Source organism: Taurulus bubalis (genome assembly GCF_910589615.1).
Source record: "Taurulus bubalis genome assembly, chromosome: 2".
In the NCBI taxonomy this organism is placed as follows: Eukaryota; Metazoa; Chordata; class Actinopteri; order Perciformes; family Cottidae; genus Taurulus; species Taurulus bubalis.
The window spans coordinates 28631683-28648206 of NC_136590.1; the positions used below are offsets into that span (position 1 = coordinate 28631683).

General features: G+C 40.9%; 1 protein-coding gene across 1 annotated transcript; it reads left to right on the top strand.

Moving 5' to 3' along the window:
* Positions 1 to 195: 195 nt before the first annotated feature.
* mybbp1a (MYB binding protein (P160) 1a) lies at positions 196 to 15495 on the top strand (the record flags this gene model as incomplete). The annotated part of the gene is made up of 27 exons (XM_079237061.1): positions 196 to 372; positions 1134 to 1229; positions 2431 to 2514; positions 2603 to 2677; positions 2808 to 2915; positions 3115 to 3305; positions 3423 to 3590; positions 3729 to 3846; positions 4521 to 4810; positions 4889 to 4999; positions 5083 to 5208; positions 5745 to 5945; positions 6091 to 6199; positions 6325 to 6418; positions 6724 to 6884; positions 7112 to 7216; positions 7498 to 7671; positions 7989 to 8162; positions 8364 to 8521; positions 8789 to 8923; positions 9246 to 9336; positions 10074 to 10205; positions 10286 to 10354; positions 10448 to 10561; positions 13219 to 13320; positions 13410 to 13534; positions 14921 to 15495. 27 exons carry the CDS (start codon positions 196 to 198, stop codon positions 15246 to 15248), a joined length of 3816 nt encoding a protein of 1271 aa, XP_079093187.1. The 3' UTR covers positions 15249 to 15495.
* Positions 15496 to 16524: the final 1029 nt, after the last annotated feature.

The window sequence follows — 16524 nt, forward strand, 5'->3', positions numbered from 1 at the left end:
ATTATTATTATATATATTTGTTATATTGTCCCAGTTTTCTGTAACGCTTCTGTTTTTATGTTTTGCATTCTTCAATAAAGTTTTTTGGAGGAGTGTGAAAAAAAATGGGTTGACCCGGAAGTAGTAGCCGCGCAGTGAGACGCACGTGTTTCCCTGCTGCAGCTGCATGGACTGAGGTTGAGGCGTTGTGAGGACATGTCTACAGAGATGGTGGCGCTCTCCGTGACAGTACCGGAGCCGGTCAAACCGGCCGGAATCCTGCAGCAGAACCGGGTCTTTCTCGACTTCTTCTGGGACTTGGCCAAACCGGATCAGGAGGTCCGACTCAAGGCGGTGGAAAACCTTATTCAGTACCTGAAAACCAACAACAAGGTGAGGCAGACCACCGAGGAGCTGTGCGTGAACCCAGCGTGGTCATCCGTTGAAGTAGTAACTGTAGTAGTTAGTAGTACTTACTGTTGTAACGTCAGCAGTGGTACTACTCTCCTAAAAGTAGTTGTCCTACATTGTAGAAATACTCGAGAAAGTCTTGCGTTCAGACTTACGGGGTAAAAGCAAAAAATAGTACTAGCATCACCATATACTAAAACTACTAGGAGTAATAACTTTACTAATTATGATATATTGGCTATATATATATATATATATATATATATATATATATATATATATATATATACACATTATATTTTGCCTACCTTTTGAGACGGAGTGGAGTAGTAAAAGTCCTCATAATTGTACTTAAGTATAGTACTTAAGTAAATGTATTTGGTGACATTATGCTACAATACTATGACTGGTTTTTTATTATTACGTTTTATCCCTCTCAAATACATGAGTATTTTCATGTTGTAGTTTGTCAATGTAAAGTTCAGTTTAGAAAATGTGTGTACTACTGGGTAGATTAGTAGTATAGTAGCTAGCTACTACTTCATATCATATAAACATAGATATCATGTTTATTTATGTAAAATGTAACTAGTGGAGCGCACCTAGCACGAAGTAATTTTCTATGAATGATAAATTAGCAGAAAGTGTAAATTCTCCTGTACAATATGGTGTATTATAACATAACCTGGAAGTTATTCTACTATAAACTATCTGAACCGTGTTTCTCTGTCTGTGTGCTGCAGGCGAATGAGTTAGAATACACCTGTAAAAGGCTGGTGGATGGACTGGCTCACACTCGAGAGGCGGCGAGACCTGGATTCAGCCTGGCTCTGGGACAGGTGAGTGGAGACGACTACCAAAACCAGTTTAATTCATCTGCCAAAAGTTATGTTTCAGCCTGACTTGTCTTTTCAGATATTGGAAATGTATGTGGGAAATAATCTTAAATCTAAGTACCACTTACTCAACACTTTCACCCACGACTCCCTAATCTTTATCTGTAGGGCGAAACGTGCTAGCGGTTTTCCCCCTGTTTCCCGTCTTTGAGCTGAGCTAAGCTAACCAGGATGGCTGTAGCTTCATATTTACTATACTACATTACATTTCATTTAGCTGATGCTTTCATCCAAAGCGACTTACAATAAGTGCAATTCAACCATGAGTACAAACTCAGAACAACAAGAATCAAGAAAGTAGAATTTTTCAATAAAGTTAAACCACAAAGTGCTGTCAGTAAGTGTCATTAAAGTGCTACTACGGTGCTACCCTCCTTCTTCAAGTAGTGTAGTTGAAAAAGATGTGTTTTTAGTTTGCAACGGAAAATGTAGAGACTTTCTGCTGTCCTGATGTCAATGGGGATGAGCGAAGAATTCATTATTTCATCCAACTCTTGACAATAATGTAAATATGCGTTTTCCCCAAAATATAGAACCATTCCTGCTAACATTTTATGATACGAGTATACATCTATCATGAATTGCTGATGCTCCCCATCAATATAAGTCACTATGACTTTATGTGATTCGTTAAGACTTAATCAGTTACAATTAATGTTGATTCCCAGTTACTTCATACATTAAAAAGTATGATATGTAACTTTTCTGAAATAAAATGTCTATAAACTAACAGTACTCAATGTGTACATACATCATCCTAATTATTTCCAGCAATTTACCAAACCCAGAGAAAAGTGTTATTTTAATCAAGGAAATCAAAAATCCTTTCTGACTGGTATTAACAAACTTGCAACATCATTTTCTAGCCAGAACTAAAGTTCAGTACACCTTTTTAAGATACGGCACTTTGTTTGTCATAAGATTGATCACTTGCACTGGATGGTTACTGAGAGTTTAGTACGTTATGTTTTGTATACTAATATGATGTGAAATTAATGTGAGGCGTTGCATTGGATTACGACCTGCAAACCACAAGTGATGCATATAGGCTGAAGCGGTGACCATTCGTGTTTAAGAAAATGCTCGAAGCAGGAAGTAATGGAACATGTGTTGGCCAAGCGTGACATGAGTTTTTGTTTTTCAGGTCTTAAGTGCATTTGAAGACGTATCATTGCAGAGTGTACTGGACAAAATCAATGTAAAGCATAATTTGCAGATGGTGAATAAGGTGAGTGCTTTAATTTGTACTCCGTGGGCTTCAAAAGCTTCATGAATGGGCTCTTGATGTCGAGGTCTTCGCTTTGTTTTTTCCCCAGAAACTTTTAAGAAATGCTATGTTCGGGAACTTGTTTGGGGTCCTCGCCCTTCATCAGTCCAGCCGCATCTCTAAAGTAAGTAGCCTTTTTTTCGAATAGAAATGTTTGCAGGATGAAAAGCATGCCTGAATCAAAACCGACATGTTTTGTGGACCAATTAATCTCGAGCTGCGGACTCTAATGTGTGTGACGGTTGTTTTGGTAGGAGCCGCAGGTGGTGTTGGGATGTGTTCAGCTCCTGCAGAGCCTCACCCAACACAGACAACACCTGAAGGACCTGCCCACTAAGACCATGACGGACATCCTCAGTGAGGTGATACATGGTTTAGATTTGATCTTCTCCTTAGCCACTACAAGGAACTTTTAACTGGGTTATGAAACTCAGTTTAATACGGAGGCCTCTGTTTGACTTACTTAATTTCTCCTCTTATGGTTTGGTTCTTAATTTCTGCAAACTAAAAGAACACATCCGTTCTTATCTCAAAAACTGATATGTGTATCCGGTCCATCAGATTCCAGAGGAGGTGTTTGAGGAGGTTCTGCTGAGCGCCCTGCAAACTGACCTGGCATCAGCCTTCAACACTCCGGAGCAGCTGCAGCTGCTGCTGGTAGCACTGCAGCGCTTTCCACAAACGCTCAGACCCAAGAAACTCAAGAAGCTGCTGGGCTCCTCAACCATCATCAACGCAGATAACATCCCCAAGTAAGAACGCTGTGATTGTTTCGTGTTTTGTTACGTAGGAAAACCAAAGGTATTCGTGTCTGGGTTCACAACTTAATTTAGAGGCAAATCTAAGCAATGTGTGATGTTATCTGGCAGGTTGACAGAGGTGTTGAAGATGGCAGCGCGCTCGACGAAGAAGGAATGTGTCCTCCCAGCGGTGGCCCAGGACCTCCTGAAGCTCTCTCTGAAGGAAGACAGCTTTCAGCTCTTCTGGAATAACGCCATCATCAACGGCATGTTAAAGGAGCAGTCTGGGCCAGCTCAGTGAGTGCAACAAGAGACTAAGACGCATTGATCATAACATCCAGAACTCAGGGCAATTCTCAACTACAGAGAATATCTACTGCCTGTGTTTCCTTTTAACAGGTCCCCAACATGTTACCTTGCTCTGTTTGTGTCCAGGTACTTGAGCTTCCGTCTGCTGGGCAGCGCCCTGCCTCTCCTATCGACCGCTCAGCTGAAGGAAGTGTTGTCTGGAGAGGTGATGATCCAGTACGGGGAGCATTTGGTGTCTTCTCAGGTCAGTGGGCTCAGCGGCACCGGGATAAGTTGAGGCGAACATACAACAAATTGTGTTTTGTGATGGGATCCATGTCAAATCCTAAGAGAAAGCACCATACTAAATAATATTGTCCTCATGGCAGACGGAACCAGCCATTTATTTAGTTTTTATTTTGCCAAGTTAATGGAAACTTAAAATGTCCTCCATGTTTGTTGTCTGTTTTCAAAGCAGTAATCCCGCCTGTATTGCTAGAAAATTGTCAAGCGACTGTGAATGAAAACACTTCTTCCCGTATTTTTATGTTAAAAGTCGTTGCAATAACCGCAATATTGCAATACCTATTGAATAAAATCAGGATAGATGAGGTAATTTAAAAAATATATATATATATATATTTTAATTATCGCCGCTGAAGAAATTCCCTTACCAACACAACCCTAATTAAAAGTCTTGGAACCGTCCCTTTACAGGATGTCTTTTAATCGAAAGAAATAGTTTTGACGATGGTAGCTTAGTATTGGTCAGGAGTACTTCAAAGAATAAATTATTCTCATAATTAAATTGAGTATAAAGACATTATTTCTGGTGAAAATATGAACTCTGAGCAGCAGGTGGTGAATAGGACACAAATTCAACCATAACGTATTAAATGACAACTAATATAAATCTCGTCCCTAATTTTTCTCTCCCAGAAACCGGACCGCTTCAAGCTGGCCCCAGAGATGGAAACCTATGTGTCGGACTTCTTGCAGGGCTGTCAGGACGCCGACAAACAGCTGGCAGTGATGGTGGGCTTCTCCTCGCTGTCCAACCAGGGCAACCCAGTGGTGCCGTCGGTGTGGAGGGTGGTGCAGCACCTCCAGCCCGCGGCTCTGCAGCAGTACGTGGAGTGGCTGAAGAACATGTTCCTGCAGCCTCAGCAGGACAAGCTGCTGGAGTTCAGCACTCGCAAGAAGAAGGACAATCGGGAAGGAACGGAACAGTGAGTGTATTCAGCTGTTGTGTAGTTTAGCAGCGTGTTTATCTGTCTGGGTGTAACTGTTGCTTTTCCATCCTTCAGGAAGGAGAACTCCATAATCCGCCTGAGGAGGTGGATTGTTTCTCGGCTCGCCTCGATCATTGACAACTACCAAGTGAAGAAGGAGGAGGATCTCATCATGGGTGTGGCTAGGTGAGACCCACTATTTGAGCAAAGTCAAGGTCTCTGTGTTGGATGAAGAGAAGGCCGTCAGCTGGTGTTCATTTCTTTTCCAGGTTTGTCTTTTTCCACGCATTCTTCAGTACCAAGAAGGCCTCGCCCAGCATCGAAGAGACGATGGGGAAGCTGTCTGCCCCACTTGATGATAAAACCAAAGAAATGCTTGTCAGTTCTTTCTTCGGGTGAGAGATGAAATACTCTATTCTGTTCCTGGACAGCTGTCTATATATACATATATATTTTAGACTGCAAATTGACTACATCTTATGAATAATGACAAGAGTCATGTCAAGAGTCCCCTAGGAACCAGGTCTCGGTCTGGTTGTTCAGCCCATTCCAAGGTTCCATCGACAGCACCAACATTATTAAGTCACCAATGCCAGTTTTCTGTCTAGAAACGGTATCGTTCACATCTTCACTTGCAAACCACTTGACATGGGGTGACAGAGACTTCAAACGCACTTTTTCAGAACTGCTTTTAATGTGATTGTGTGTTCTATGATCTTTATTGTAGAGCTCTTTTATGATGATTTTAATGTTTGTAAAGTGTCTTTGTATAGTATTTTTAAAAGCGCTATATAAATCTAAATTATTATTTTTATTATTACAAAAATAAAAAAATAGTAACCCTGTTTTGTCCAAAGACCAAAATTCTGTCCATGTGACTTGTGGTGTCACTGCTGCCTCACTGACTTTATGTCTGTCCGCCCTGCTCCAGACTCCTAATGTCCATGCACCACCTGCCTCTTGCCGAGGACCCGGCCGAAGGCGCAGCAGTCAACCAAAAGCGTGTGGTTGGCGTCAGAGCCGACGGCACCATGTGGATCTACCACCTGGTCCAGTACGCTGGACTGCTGCTTAGCCAGCCGAAGTTGGTCAACCAGCCCCTCAGCCCTGAGCAGAGAAAGGCCTGGGACAGGTAGGACCACCACCACAACAACGGGATGCTAATTCTCCCAGAATATCACTGCCACCCTCAAGAATGTAGTCACACAGGTGCCACTCGTGCTACTTAAGAGAGTAACGTGTTTGATAGCTCTGGCTCTACACGTGTGTTCTTGCAGCATGTTGGAGTCGGTGGCAAACCTAAAGAAAAAAGCAAAGAAAGGCCCGGCGGCAGGGAACGGCGCTTTCCAGCAGCTCTTCCTCTTGGTCGGCATGCACCTCTTCAAGGTACGGCATACTACCAGAGCCAGGACTATAGTACTACTGTTGCTATTGCAGCCTTAATGATCTACCGCCGGCAATTGCCAAGCAACAAAACACCGTTCGCTGACACAAAAACGTTCTCCTCTAAGGCCCCAGAAGAGCTGCTGGACATCATGAGGGACCTGCAGAGCTGCGTGGACATGGCTCTGGAGAAGAAGGCCAAGAAAAAGAAGAAGAAACAAGGTGAGGCCTCGTGCGCAATGGTGATGCAGCAGCTGCCTGTCACATTTTTTTGTATAAGATTTCTTATTCACATGCTTATATTACAAGCATGCCATCTCCACCAACTGAGATCCAAGTCTTTGCTTCTGTTTAGATTTAAAGCAGCTTTAGGTTGCATGCTTCTTTTTTTTTCCTGCTGTTTTGGTCCGCTCTCACATATGTTTTGTAATAAAAATCTTAATGAGTTACTATGTACTTAGTTACATTCCACCACTAGTTTATAGCTTGTTGAACAATTACAAATACTGCTTTTTCCTTTGGCGCAGCCACCGAGCAGGAGGAGGAGCCCGAGTGGGTGGAGGTGATGGTGGACATCCTACTGTCCCTGCTGTCCCAGTCGAGTCGACATATCAGACATGTCTGCAAAACGGTCTTCTCCTCCATCTGCCCCCATGTCACTGCAGCGGCCCTCACCTCCATCTTAGAAGTAAGTAGCGCATACAAGCTCAACACCTGACGTCACCAATATTTCTAAAAGTGTTTTTGGAAGACTGTTTGGTATAAGAATTTGGCCCAATCACATGGGGAAATGACTTGTATTTTTCTTCCTGCTGCCTCTACGAACTGAACCAGGTAACTGTCTTAAAATAGACAGATGGGCAATGTCTTGCTTGCTAAAAGTGGAAGCTTTTTAAGTGATGGTAATGTGTTTAGGTCCTGGACCCAGAGAAGGATGACGAGGAGGGCGGTGCTGTGGTCGTCACTGACGACAACAAAGCCCAGAAGACGAACCCAAATGAGGAAGATGAGGAGATGGAGGTCAGTTCCTCTCTCGCTTATTCACAATTTGTGCTGCCTGTCTTGACCAGTACTCTCTTAAAAACAGGGTTATTTAATCTCAATGGGACATATTCTATTTGAACGAATATTACATAAAGTTAAAAAATAAATACATTTTATTTTGTCATGTCAATAACGTATATATCTTAGTCTCATTTCTTCTATGGTATTATGATGGATTTGTTTATTACACTTTAAAAAAAATACTAATTTAGAAAATACATTTGCAATCCTAAAATGTGTGGTTATGGCTCCGATAGGATGACAAGTCTGACGGATCGGATGATGACGATGAAGGTGATGATGCAATGGAGGATGATGATGATGATGATGATGATGAAGAAGAAGAAGAGGGGGAGGAGGAGGTGGTGGGAGACGTGGACCAAAGTTTCCGCATGGAGCTGATGAAGGTTTTGCAGCAGCAGAATGCTCTGGTGGGTTTTCAGGCGTGGTCTCCATGTGGTTTCTGTGATATGCACATATTTAGGCTCCGGAGCTTAGTACAGTTATAGCCCAGCATAACTGTCTGGCACTGTTTTCCCTTTGTTTTTAAATCTTCGGCCTAAATTCTATGTTTGTTTTGGGCATGTCATCAATTGAACTGAGTGCCATTTACTGCAGCAACTTGTATGTATGTGTGTGTATGTATATGTGTGTGTGTGTATATATATATATATATATATATATATATATATATATATATATTCCAGTTTACGTTCTGTTCAAATCCTTTCTCGTGTCGTATATTCAGGCCACAGAGGAGGACGGGAGCAGTGACGAAGATCTGGATGATGACGCCATGTTGGAGCTGGATAAGGGCCTGGCGGCGCTGTTCTCGGAGCAGAAGAAAAAGAGCCAGGCCAAGAAGGATCAAAAAACTAAAATACAGAAAGAGAAGATGCTGGTCCGAGACTTTAAGATCAAGGTAACTCATCTAGGACTTGTAAACACTTCCAACTATCTGTTTCATCTGTGTTCAGTACAGAGAAATCTCCAGGACATGTTTAGCCTAGCTTAGCACAAAGATGAGGGGCAAACTGCTGGTCTAGCTCCATCAAAAGTGGCGTAAATACACATTCCATAAGCCCCAAAGCTGCATCTCCCTCACCCATTTGGCTTGTTGTAGGTTTTGGACCTGGTTGAAGTGTTCGTGGCCCGGCAGGCTGGCAGTCCGCTTGTTCTGGGTTTGGTAGAACCTCTGCTCACTATCATCGACCGAGGAATGAGCTCCGACAGCGACCAGCAGGAGCAGGACTTCCTCCGCCGAGCTGCAGATATCTTCAGGTAACGCACGTCAGCTGAGCACTGAGGTGATTCACAGCGTCTGTCAGTCACTCATTTAATGTTCGTTTCCCTCCATTTATTGTTTCTTTTTGTTTGTTATTCTCGGCTAAATCTGTAATTCTGAGATATCAGGAATCTGAGGTGGTGACGATATCTCCCACTTGGCGATATAAACAACTGGCAACATAGGCTCAACGTCTCTTCGTTGGCAGTTTCATTTAAATATAATCAAAATGAATGACTTTTTTTTCATTTTTCTTTTTTCAGGAACCAGCTGTGTAGGTCCAAGGTTTACTGCAGGACCGCCAGTGACAGACAGGGGGAGCTCCATGAACTGCTGGAAAAACTGATGACTAAAACCCAGAAACTGTCTGACTCCTCAGTCTGTCTCTACTACTTCAGGTACAACTTACTGTTTTCTTGACGGCTCTGAGTAGTACATTTGGGCTCATATATGTTTTGTAGTTTGTCCCAAATTAAAGGATAAACAACAACAAAACCTACACAAGCTTGGCTAAACAATCTCAACTTAAGATCCACTTTCTGGCCTTTTCTAAATTTTTGGATACATCACGCAGTACTCGTGAGCGGATTGGCCTGACTTGCCGGTGTTGAACTTTCTTCCACTGAAAAGTTTGGAATCAGCAGTTTTAATCTCCAGGCGGTACACATAATTGGTTTCTCAGGTGATTTGTGTTTTACTAATGTCGATCTGTCCTCGCAGTGCATCTCTGTACGTGGTGAAAGTGCTGCGAGGAGCTCTGCCTGCTGGAGCCAAAGAGGAGCAGAGCGCCGACGGGGCTGCAGCAAGTGACGTATGTTTCCCCACACAGATTAATTTGTTTTGTTCATTCATTGCTTGTTTTCTCTCGTCTAAACTCCCTTGCAGCGGGGTGCTGCTGTGTTTAGATTGTTGGATCATCATTGTTGCCGGTGCATTTACATCTAATATTATGTCCAGCTTTGCACCAGGAAAATTCCACGTCATTTTTTGGGTCAGGAAGAGGGTCCTCCTCACAAGATTTCCTGTGTGCTTTGTGCAGCAATAAATCATATTTAAGATCATTTCTAAGTTGTCCAAGTCACTGTAAACTGAATATATTTAAATTTAAAACTGTTCATTGGACAAAATGAGTCATCTGAAGACCAAACAAAAGATAAGAATTGCCCGATTCATGCATGATTTTCTGTCAAAAAGTGATCCCAAAAGTCCCCTCTGTTCAGATATCTCGCACATATTTTCACAGCATTTTGCAATCAGATGTTTCAGTTTTGAGGGTTATGAATTAGAGTTTTGTACGGATTCAAATATTGACCTGATCATGGTGCTGCTTGTAAAGTTAAGGAACCACCAAGATTATTACAAGTCATCCTGAGGGGGAAATGCACCTTATTTGAATAGTTGTCTCAACCTCTTGGTGGCGCTAGAGGAAAAAGCAGGATTTCACCAAAGTCGGTCATGTTTTATTTACTACTACTTCAATCACCTGTCAGAAAGAAAATCTGACTCCTGGTGTGTTTTCTCTTTCATTGCATGTGTGTTTGTGTGCAGTTGAGTTTCATGGGCAACGTGGATTTGGATCGGGTCTCCGGCATCTTCAGGGACGCCCTGAGCTCCTTCATGGGCCGGAGGAAGAGCCCTCTGACCGCTCAGATGTTCACAGACTTGTTCTCCAGATTCCCTGTGAGTACAGCGACGCATCTCAGAAATTAATTCACGTCTAACAAGTGATCACTAATGCAACTTGTGTGTTGTATTGACAGGTTTTGTGTGTGAAGCTGTTGGATACACTTGTGCAGCACATCACATCTGGAGTCCGAGTTCACCAACGGGTATAGGAGACCCTCCTCTTATTTATTACCAGTTCGTTGAACTGTTTAGTAAATTTGTACGTTCCTGTTGATGGACATTGTCTGTATGTTTAGGGCCAAGCATGTGGTTTGGTGTTGCGGGCGATGCAGAGCAGGGAGATTCAGCAGCTGCTGAGCGGAGCGCCGTGGACGGAGCTCTGTGCGACGGTCTCGGGTCAGCTGACAACGGTAAGTCAACACAATACATCAAAGCCTGGGATACATCATCATCACCATAAAATTATGTATGTATTATCAGCAAAATAGTACATTTTGCTGATAATACATACATAATACATATTACAACATACATAATTTTACGGAAGTAAGTCGTTGAATGCAGTACTTACTAGTAGTGGAATATTGTCAGTGTAGTATTTCAACTTTATCACAAGTAAAGAATCTGAATACTTTTCCACTACTGACTATACGGCACTAAAATAACCTGAACAAAGTATTGATGGATTTCTTTTATGTGGGCAGCAGCACATCTATCTGCATCTGACATAACTATATAATGTGACAAACTTGTGAGCAAACAGTTGCCTAATTCCACCTCCAGACAAGGAACAACATTAGCATTGATGCAGTGTATACGTGACTTCTAGCCATGGCTAATTTACAGTCCTTCTCCCTGGTCAGGCTCTTAAGAGATAAAACGTATTATATAACACTCTAATTCCCAGTCAAATAAATGAATAAAACAATTACACCCAGGAACTGAGGAAATGTGATTAGTTGTTATGGTAATGTCTGAATTTTCAAGAAGGTTACAGCAACCTTATAACAGCTTGAACAAAGTGTTTTTATTCGTCCGGCTGCCGTCGAAACACTGTAAAACTCTACATGAATAAAAGGCTTTATGATTATGTAAGTTATTTAAAAATAGGGAGGAAAAAAATGAATAGTTGATAAACCAACTGCTAACATTTTCCTTCTACAGTTTGGTAGTATAATCCACAGCAAAGCATCATATTCTATAAAATCATCATGTTTATAGCGTCAAGTATTCTGTAAACCTCAGAACTGATTACAATATTTTTTCTATGCGTAATCTAACATGAGGCCAGCGTAGAACATTTACATCTCTTTTAGGGGGCAATTTTTTCCCCCACCAACTGAAATCCAGGGGCATTTCAATAAAAATTGGGGGCACTTTTTGAAACTTGTGAAATAACATTTAACCTTTGTTCAAAATAATAAATATACCTATTTAGGCTTCAAGTATATGAGCAATAGTCATCAAATGGCAACAATAAGACTATTAGGCAGTAGTCTACAGATTCAAAGTGTTTTCTTAGATTTTTTGAACAAACGGAAAACATAAATTAGACAATCATATTCAATGTTATTCTTATTTCTTTGTGGTAATTCATTGTTATTACATTTTTTTTAATTGACTATTAACAATTATAACTTTTTTAAATTCTTTTTTTATAATTAAAAATTGCATTTATTGATTTTTTTGTTTTTTTGTTGTTACCTTAATCACGTTGTTCCTACTAGGGGTGGGAATCACCAGAGGTCCCACGATTCTATTTCATCCTGCGATATATATTGCGATTTATTCCCTTTTTTCCACCGCAAATTGTCCCCCAAAGGAAAACCTCGTCAACATATTGTATCTAAGAAGATCAAGTTTTATCTCACTTCAATCATTTTTAGTGTAGCAAAATGTGATTGTTGATTTAAACGCAGACGGCGCATTTCTAAGTTCATTACATTTCTAAGTTCATTAAATTATCATAATTATTAGAGGAAGTTGTGAGGGCATTTTTTGCCCCTCTCCTAGTGATATCAGGGGCAAAATTATATTTCTTAGGGGCAGTTTTGCCCTTGTGTATTTCCGACGCTGCATGAGGCCATAACTACCACCATCAATCCTTCACTTGAATTGGAGACATTTACACAAAAACATTCTTCAGGCTTGTGGGTTAGGCTTAGTTTATTATTATATTGTTCTCGAAGGTTTATGAAATTGCATCATGTCGTGATAAACTATGATTAGAGCTGCACTCGCTGACGTGGTGTCCCTAGGACAGCTGAGGTGCATAATTTCCTGCTTCTGCAAAGCTTCACCAAACCATCCTTGCCTCTGTGTTGACCCATCTTTTTCCCCTGAGACCAAAACAGATCAACCAAACAACATAACTAATCCATAATTTGTTTTTATACCAACTAATGTGTTGCTAATAAGATGTAACGTCAGTCCTCATTGTCTGAGATTCTCTACTTTATTGAGATGTGTTAAACATGTAATACATTTATCATTAGAAAAATCCTCAAAATATTGATTAATTGATTTAGTCTTTTTTTTTTTATTTAATAAAACTTTGAATTTTTATATTTAACATCATTCTGGAGTTAATTTAAAAATATTTGGATCACACTACTGGAGAGAAACTACGCCGTTTCCGCTGGAGTCTATTAATATTAATGTAGCCTGATCTTTATGTGTAACAGTGCAGAAATACTGGGTATAAAAATAAAAAGGGGTGGCACAGCTTATGAATGTTAAATAGGAGGTCTTAAACATGAAGCGGCTGCACAAAATGTCGACATCTAGTTTTAGAAAAACTGTATGAAGTATAATTAAAAAAATTTAAACATTTGCTTAGTAGAAAATATCCACTTCCATTTTATCAGTAAAGACCAATCACGGCCTTCCCGTTAATGTTTTTTTATTGTGGTGGCCGAGGGGTCAAAAACGCTCACAAGCATCACTGTAACCATGTGTCAAACTGTATCATATCTGTCAAGTAAGAGGTGGATGGCAATTACTTGATCAGCTGAGCATAAGGCCAATATGGATAACGGTCTAACCCCAGTGTCTCTTTTCCTCTCAGAGTCTTCAGCAGGTCGGTCCAACAGAGAGCAAGGTGGTGAAGGAGAATGTGGTGAAAACCCTGGAGCTCTGTCAGTTCCTGGTCAAGCACGTCCACCATCAGGTAGGTGTGGTCTGCAAGTGTGAGACTGAAGTGAACTCATGAGAGGGATGTGGTTTTAAGTCTTTGTTTCTGCTGCTTGCACTTTGTAGAAGTTGTCTGTGGACCTGGCGCCCCTTCAGAAGGTCCTGGAGTCCCTGACCAGCACCATCACTTTCAAGAAGACCGGCAAGCTGGAGGACAACTACTGGGCCGTGGTGAAACACTTTGGAGTCATGTGAGTTATTGTGGTGTGAGCTTGAGGGTCAGTGGGAGAAATGAGGTTACGCAGGTAAGTCAGATTTTCTGTAAGCTCCTCAGATACATGACCTGACCTGCCAGATGGTTTGTTACAAGGCAGGCACTTTCACTTAATACCTGGCAGCTGATTGGATTAATCATCTGTCAATCAAGCAGCAGACGCCAGTTTCCATTGCGAAAAGCCATTATAGAAATACTCCTGTTCCGATGCTTTTACAGCATAGCATCTACCTTAACCTCATCAGGAGCAGCCATTGTTGTTTTGAACGAACAGTTGCCTCTTTGTGCCGCGTCACACATAAGCCACGCCCACAGCTGCCTATAGCTCCTCACAGGATGCTGATAGGTCCTTGCTCTGGTTAACCGGACACAAACGCATTAATTGATGCCAGACAAGATATTCAGATACATGCAGCAGGTCAGTAATCAGATTCCCTCCCCAACTCATCACATAATTTCAGGACCATAGCTCACTTAATTTAAAGGTATGTGCGTGACAGAACTTCAAAATCAATACACAAGACAATTTGAAAAGTCTGCACACTGACTTATGCAGAAAATATTGCAGCACAGTTAACAAGCTGGTTTCGGCTGAAGCATCCGTGCATTAAATCACATTCTCGTCACAAGTCACGGTGTGCCGGCTTTTCAGTTTGTATTCAACTGTATTGCAATACATGATTCTATTGTATTTTCCTTTTTATGTGTTGGTCCATTTGGGCTGTCGTTGCAGTTACAGGGCAGCTTCTATAATGAGAGCACAGTTTTCTGTGTTTTACTGCAGGCAATGATCAGTTTTTATTTTTATTTAGACTTTAAATTTAAGTATTTTGAATACAAGGATGCATTTCTATTGTCATGCATAAATGTAAAAAGCCGCTTATAAACCCTGTTATGTGTATACATGGCTAGGAAATGAACGTTCTCAAGGAGAAATCTCACTGGGGAAATCGGGCTTCTCTAATCCTCTAACCAAGATTATGTAAACCAGGTTTCTCATTTACGTTACAAATGTGAGTTCTGCAGAAAGTTGATAGTAAACCTTAAAGTTATTTCATGGACCTCATGCAAAAACATTGTATTTTCATTTTGTTAAGAGAAAATTGGTGAATACGGCAGGATCTCCAAATCCCCCGTACAAGCTACTTAAGAACAAATCTACTTGTACAGTCCATTGTCTCCTAATTATATAACGTCATTGTACAGCAGTAATTCTTTTTAAATCATTACCTCAATTAACTGTGCAAAAATAATATAACCAAAAAATAAACTACTCAATACAAAAGGTTAAAGGAGATGGCTTCAGCACGTGATGTGTGTAATGGAGCCAGTATGTTGACCTCGCGTGTGTTCATGTTCACAGAAAACCAAAGGTCGAAAAGACTAAGCCTGAGAAGGAGGCCACCGAACAGAAAGTTCCCAACAAGAAGAAGGGTTTTCTGCCAGAAACAAAAAAGCGTAAAAAGCGCGACATACCGATTTTAGAGCCGGCGGCGGCGGTGGCAGACAAAGGACAAGTCAAAAAGAAACATGACAAGAAAACAAAACAGAAGCGACCAGCCGATGGCGCGGTGGCTTCTCAGCCAAGCCTGGCCAAGAAGAGCAAGACGACGCCGTCTGAGAACAAGACGGCCAAGACAAAGAAGAAGAAACCCAAACAGAAGAAAGAGGGAGGAGGAGTGCAAATGTAAAGTGAACACTGCTATTAATGTTGATTTATTTTTAAAGAGGCTATGTTTTCGTCTGTTAATTTTTCTACTTACTCGGCTGTCAGTTCAGTGTGGACAATATGTCGGTATGTTTCAATATGAGATATTGTTATACATATTGAATACTTGTGTGGCACGTGAATTTAGATGGATTATTTTTCTACTGAGTGACAGCCATTGATTAGAAAAACAAATGTCTTGTACAATAAATTCATTCCTCTTCCTTGGATTTATGAGTTTTATCAGCTTTGTTATTCAACATTAATATGAAAGAAATGTTGATTTAAGCATTACAACTTCAAACCATTTGATGTTTTTAAAGGGGAATATTATGGTTTTCTTAATTAAGGTTGATAAATCAACGGTCATAGCAGAAATTCAAAATAGTTTGAATCTGTTGCAAATACCTCCCAAATTCACAGAAAAAAAATGTCCTTTGAGTCACTTTAAACATGATCTAAATATGTTATAACACTTTCCATCTGCTACAGGCCAAAGAAAAGGTCAAATGTTCAGTGTAGCTTTTTGCTAACGTAGCAAACTGCTACAAACCTGCTATACTTTCCACAGACGACTTCTTAGCAAACGGTTGCTTAATTCCACGTCCAGCAGTTCCAGAGCAACATGATTATTCCTGAGTGTTTTTTTGTGTCTGCCTAATAAAGTCCAAAATTAACATTCTTGTTGGTCTCCAAAAACTCCTGAGGGGAAAATGTGTCTCTTTAGCGCCACTTCACCAGCAAATCTATAATTGTGTCTGGCGTTTGCTGCTGAGCAGGAAGTATATGCCGCCAGGACGATAAAGTTGTTTGCTGCACAGATAAACAATGAGCTGAAACTCACCATTAAGCTGAGAGCTGCACATTCAGCTGATCATTCGCTGTAGCTCAGTATATGGTATGATACTGCGAGTTAAAAAGTATGAACCATATTGTACTTTAAAAAGTTACAAACAGACCAAAAAACCTGTCTGACTTCCCAACTCTGTCTCTTGCACTCAGAATATAGTCAGACCTTTCCTTTAAGTGAGACTTTTCTTTTGTCTTGTGTGTGTGTGTGTGTATATATATATATACACACATATATACACACACACACACACTCTGACCTAAAGGATTATTAGGAACACCATACTAATACTGTGTTTGACCTAGTGATGGCGAGATGAAGCTTCCTGAAGCATTGAAGCTTTCCATCCAATTGGTTCGCTCATGTACCGGAGCTTCATGGAGCTTCATTTGCTCTACTGCGCCACCAA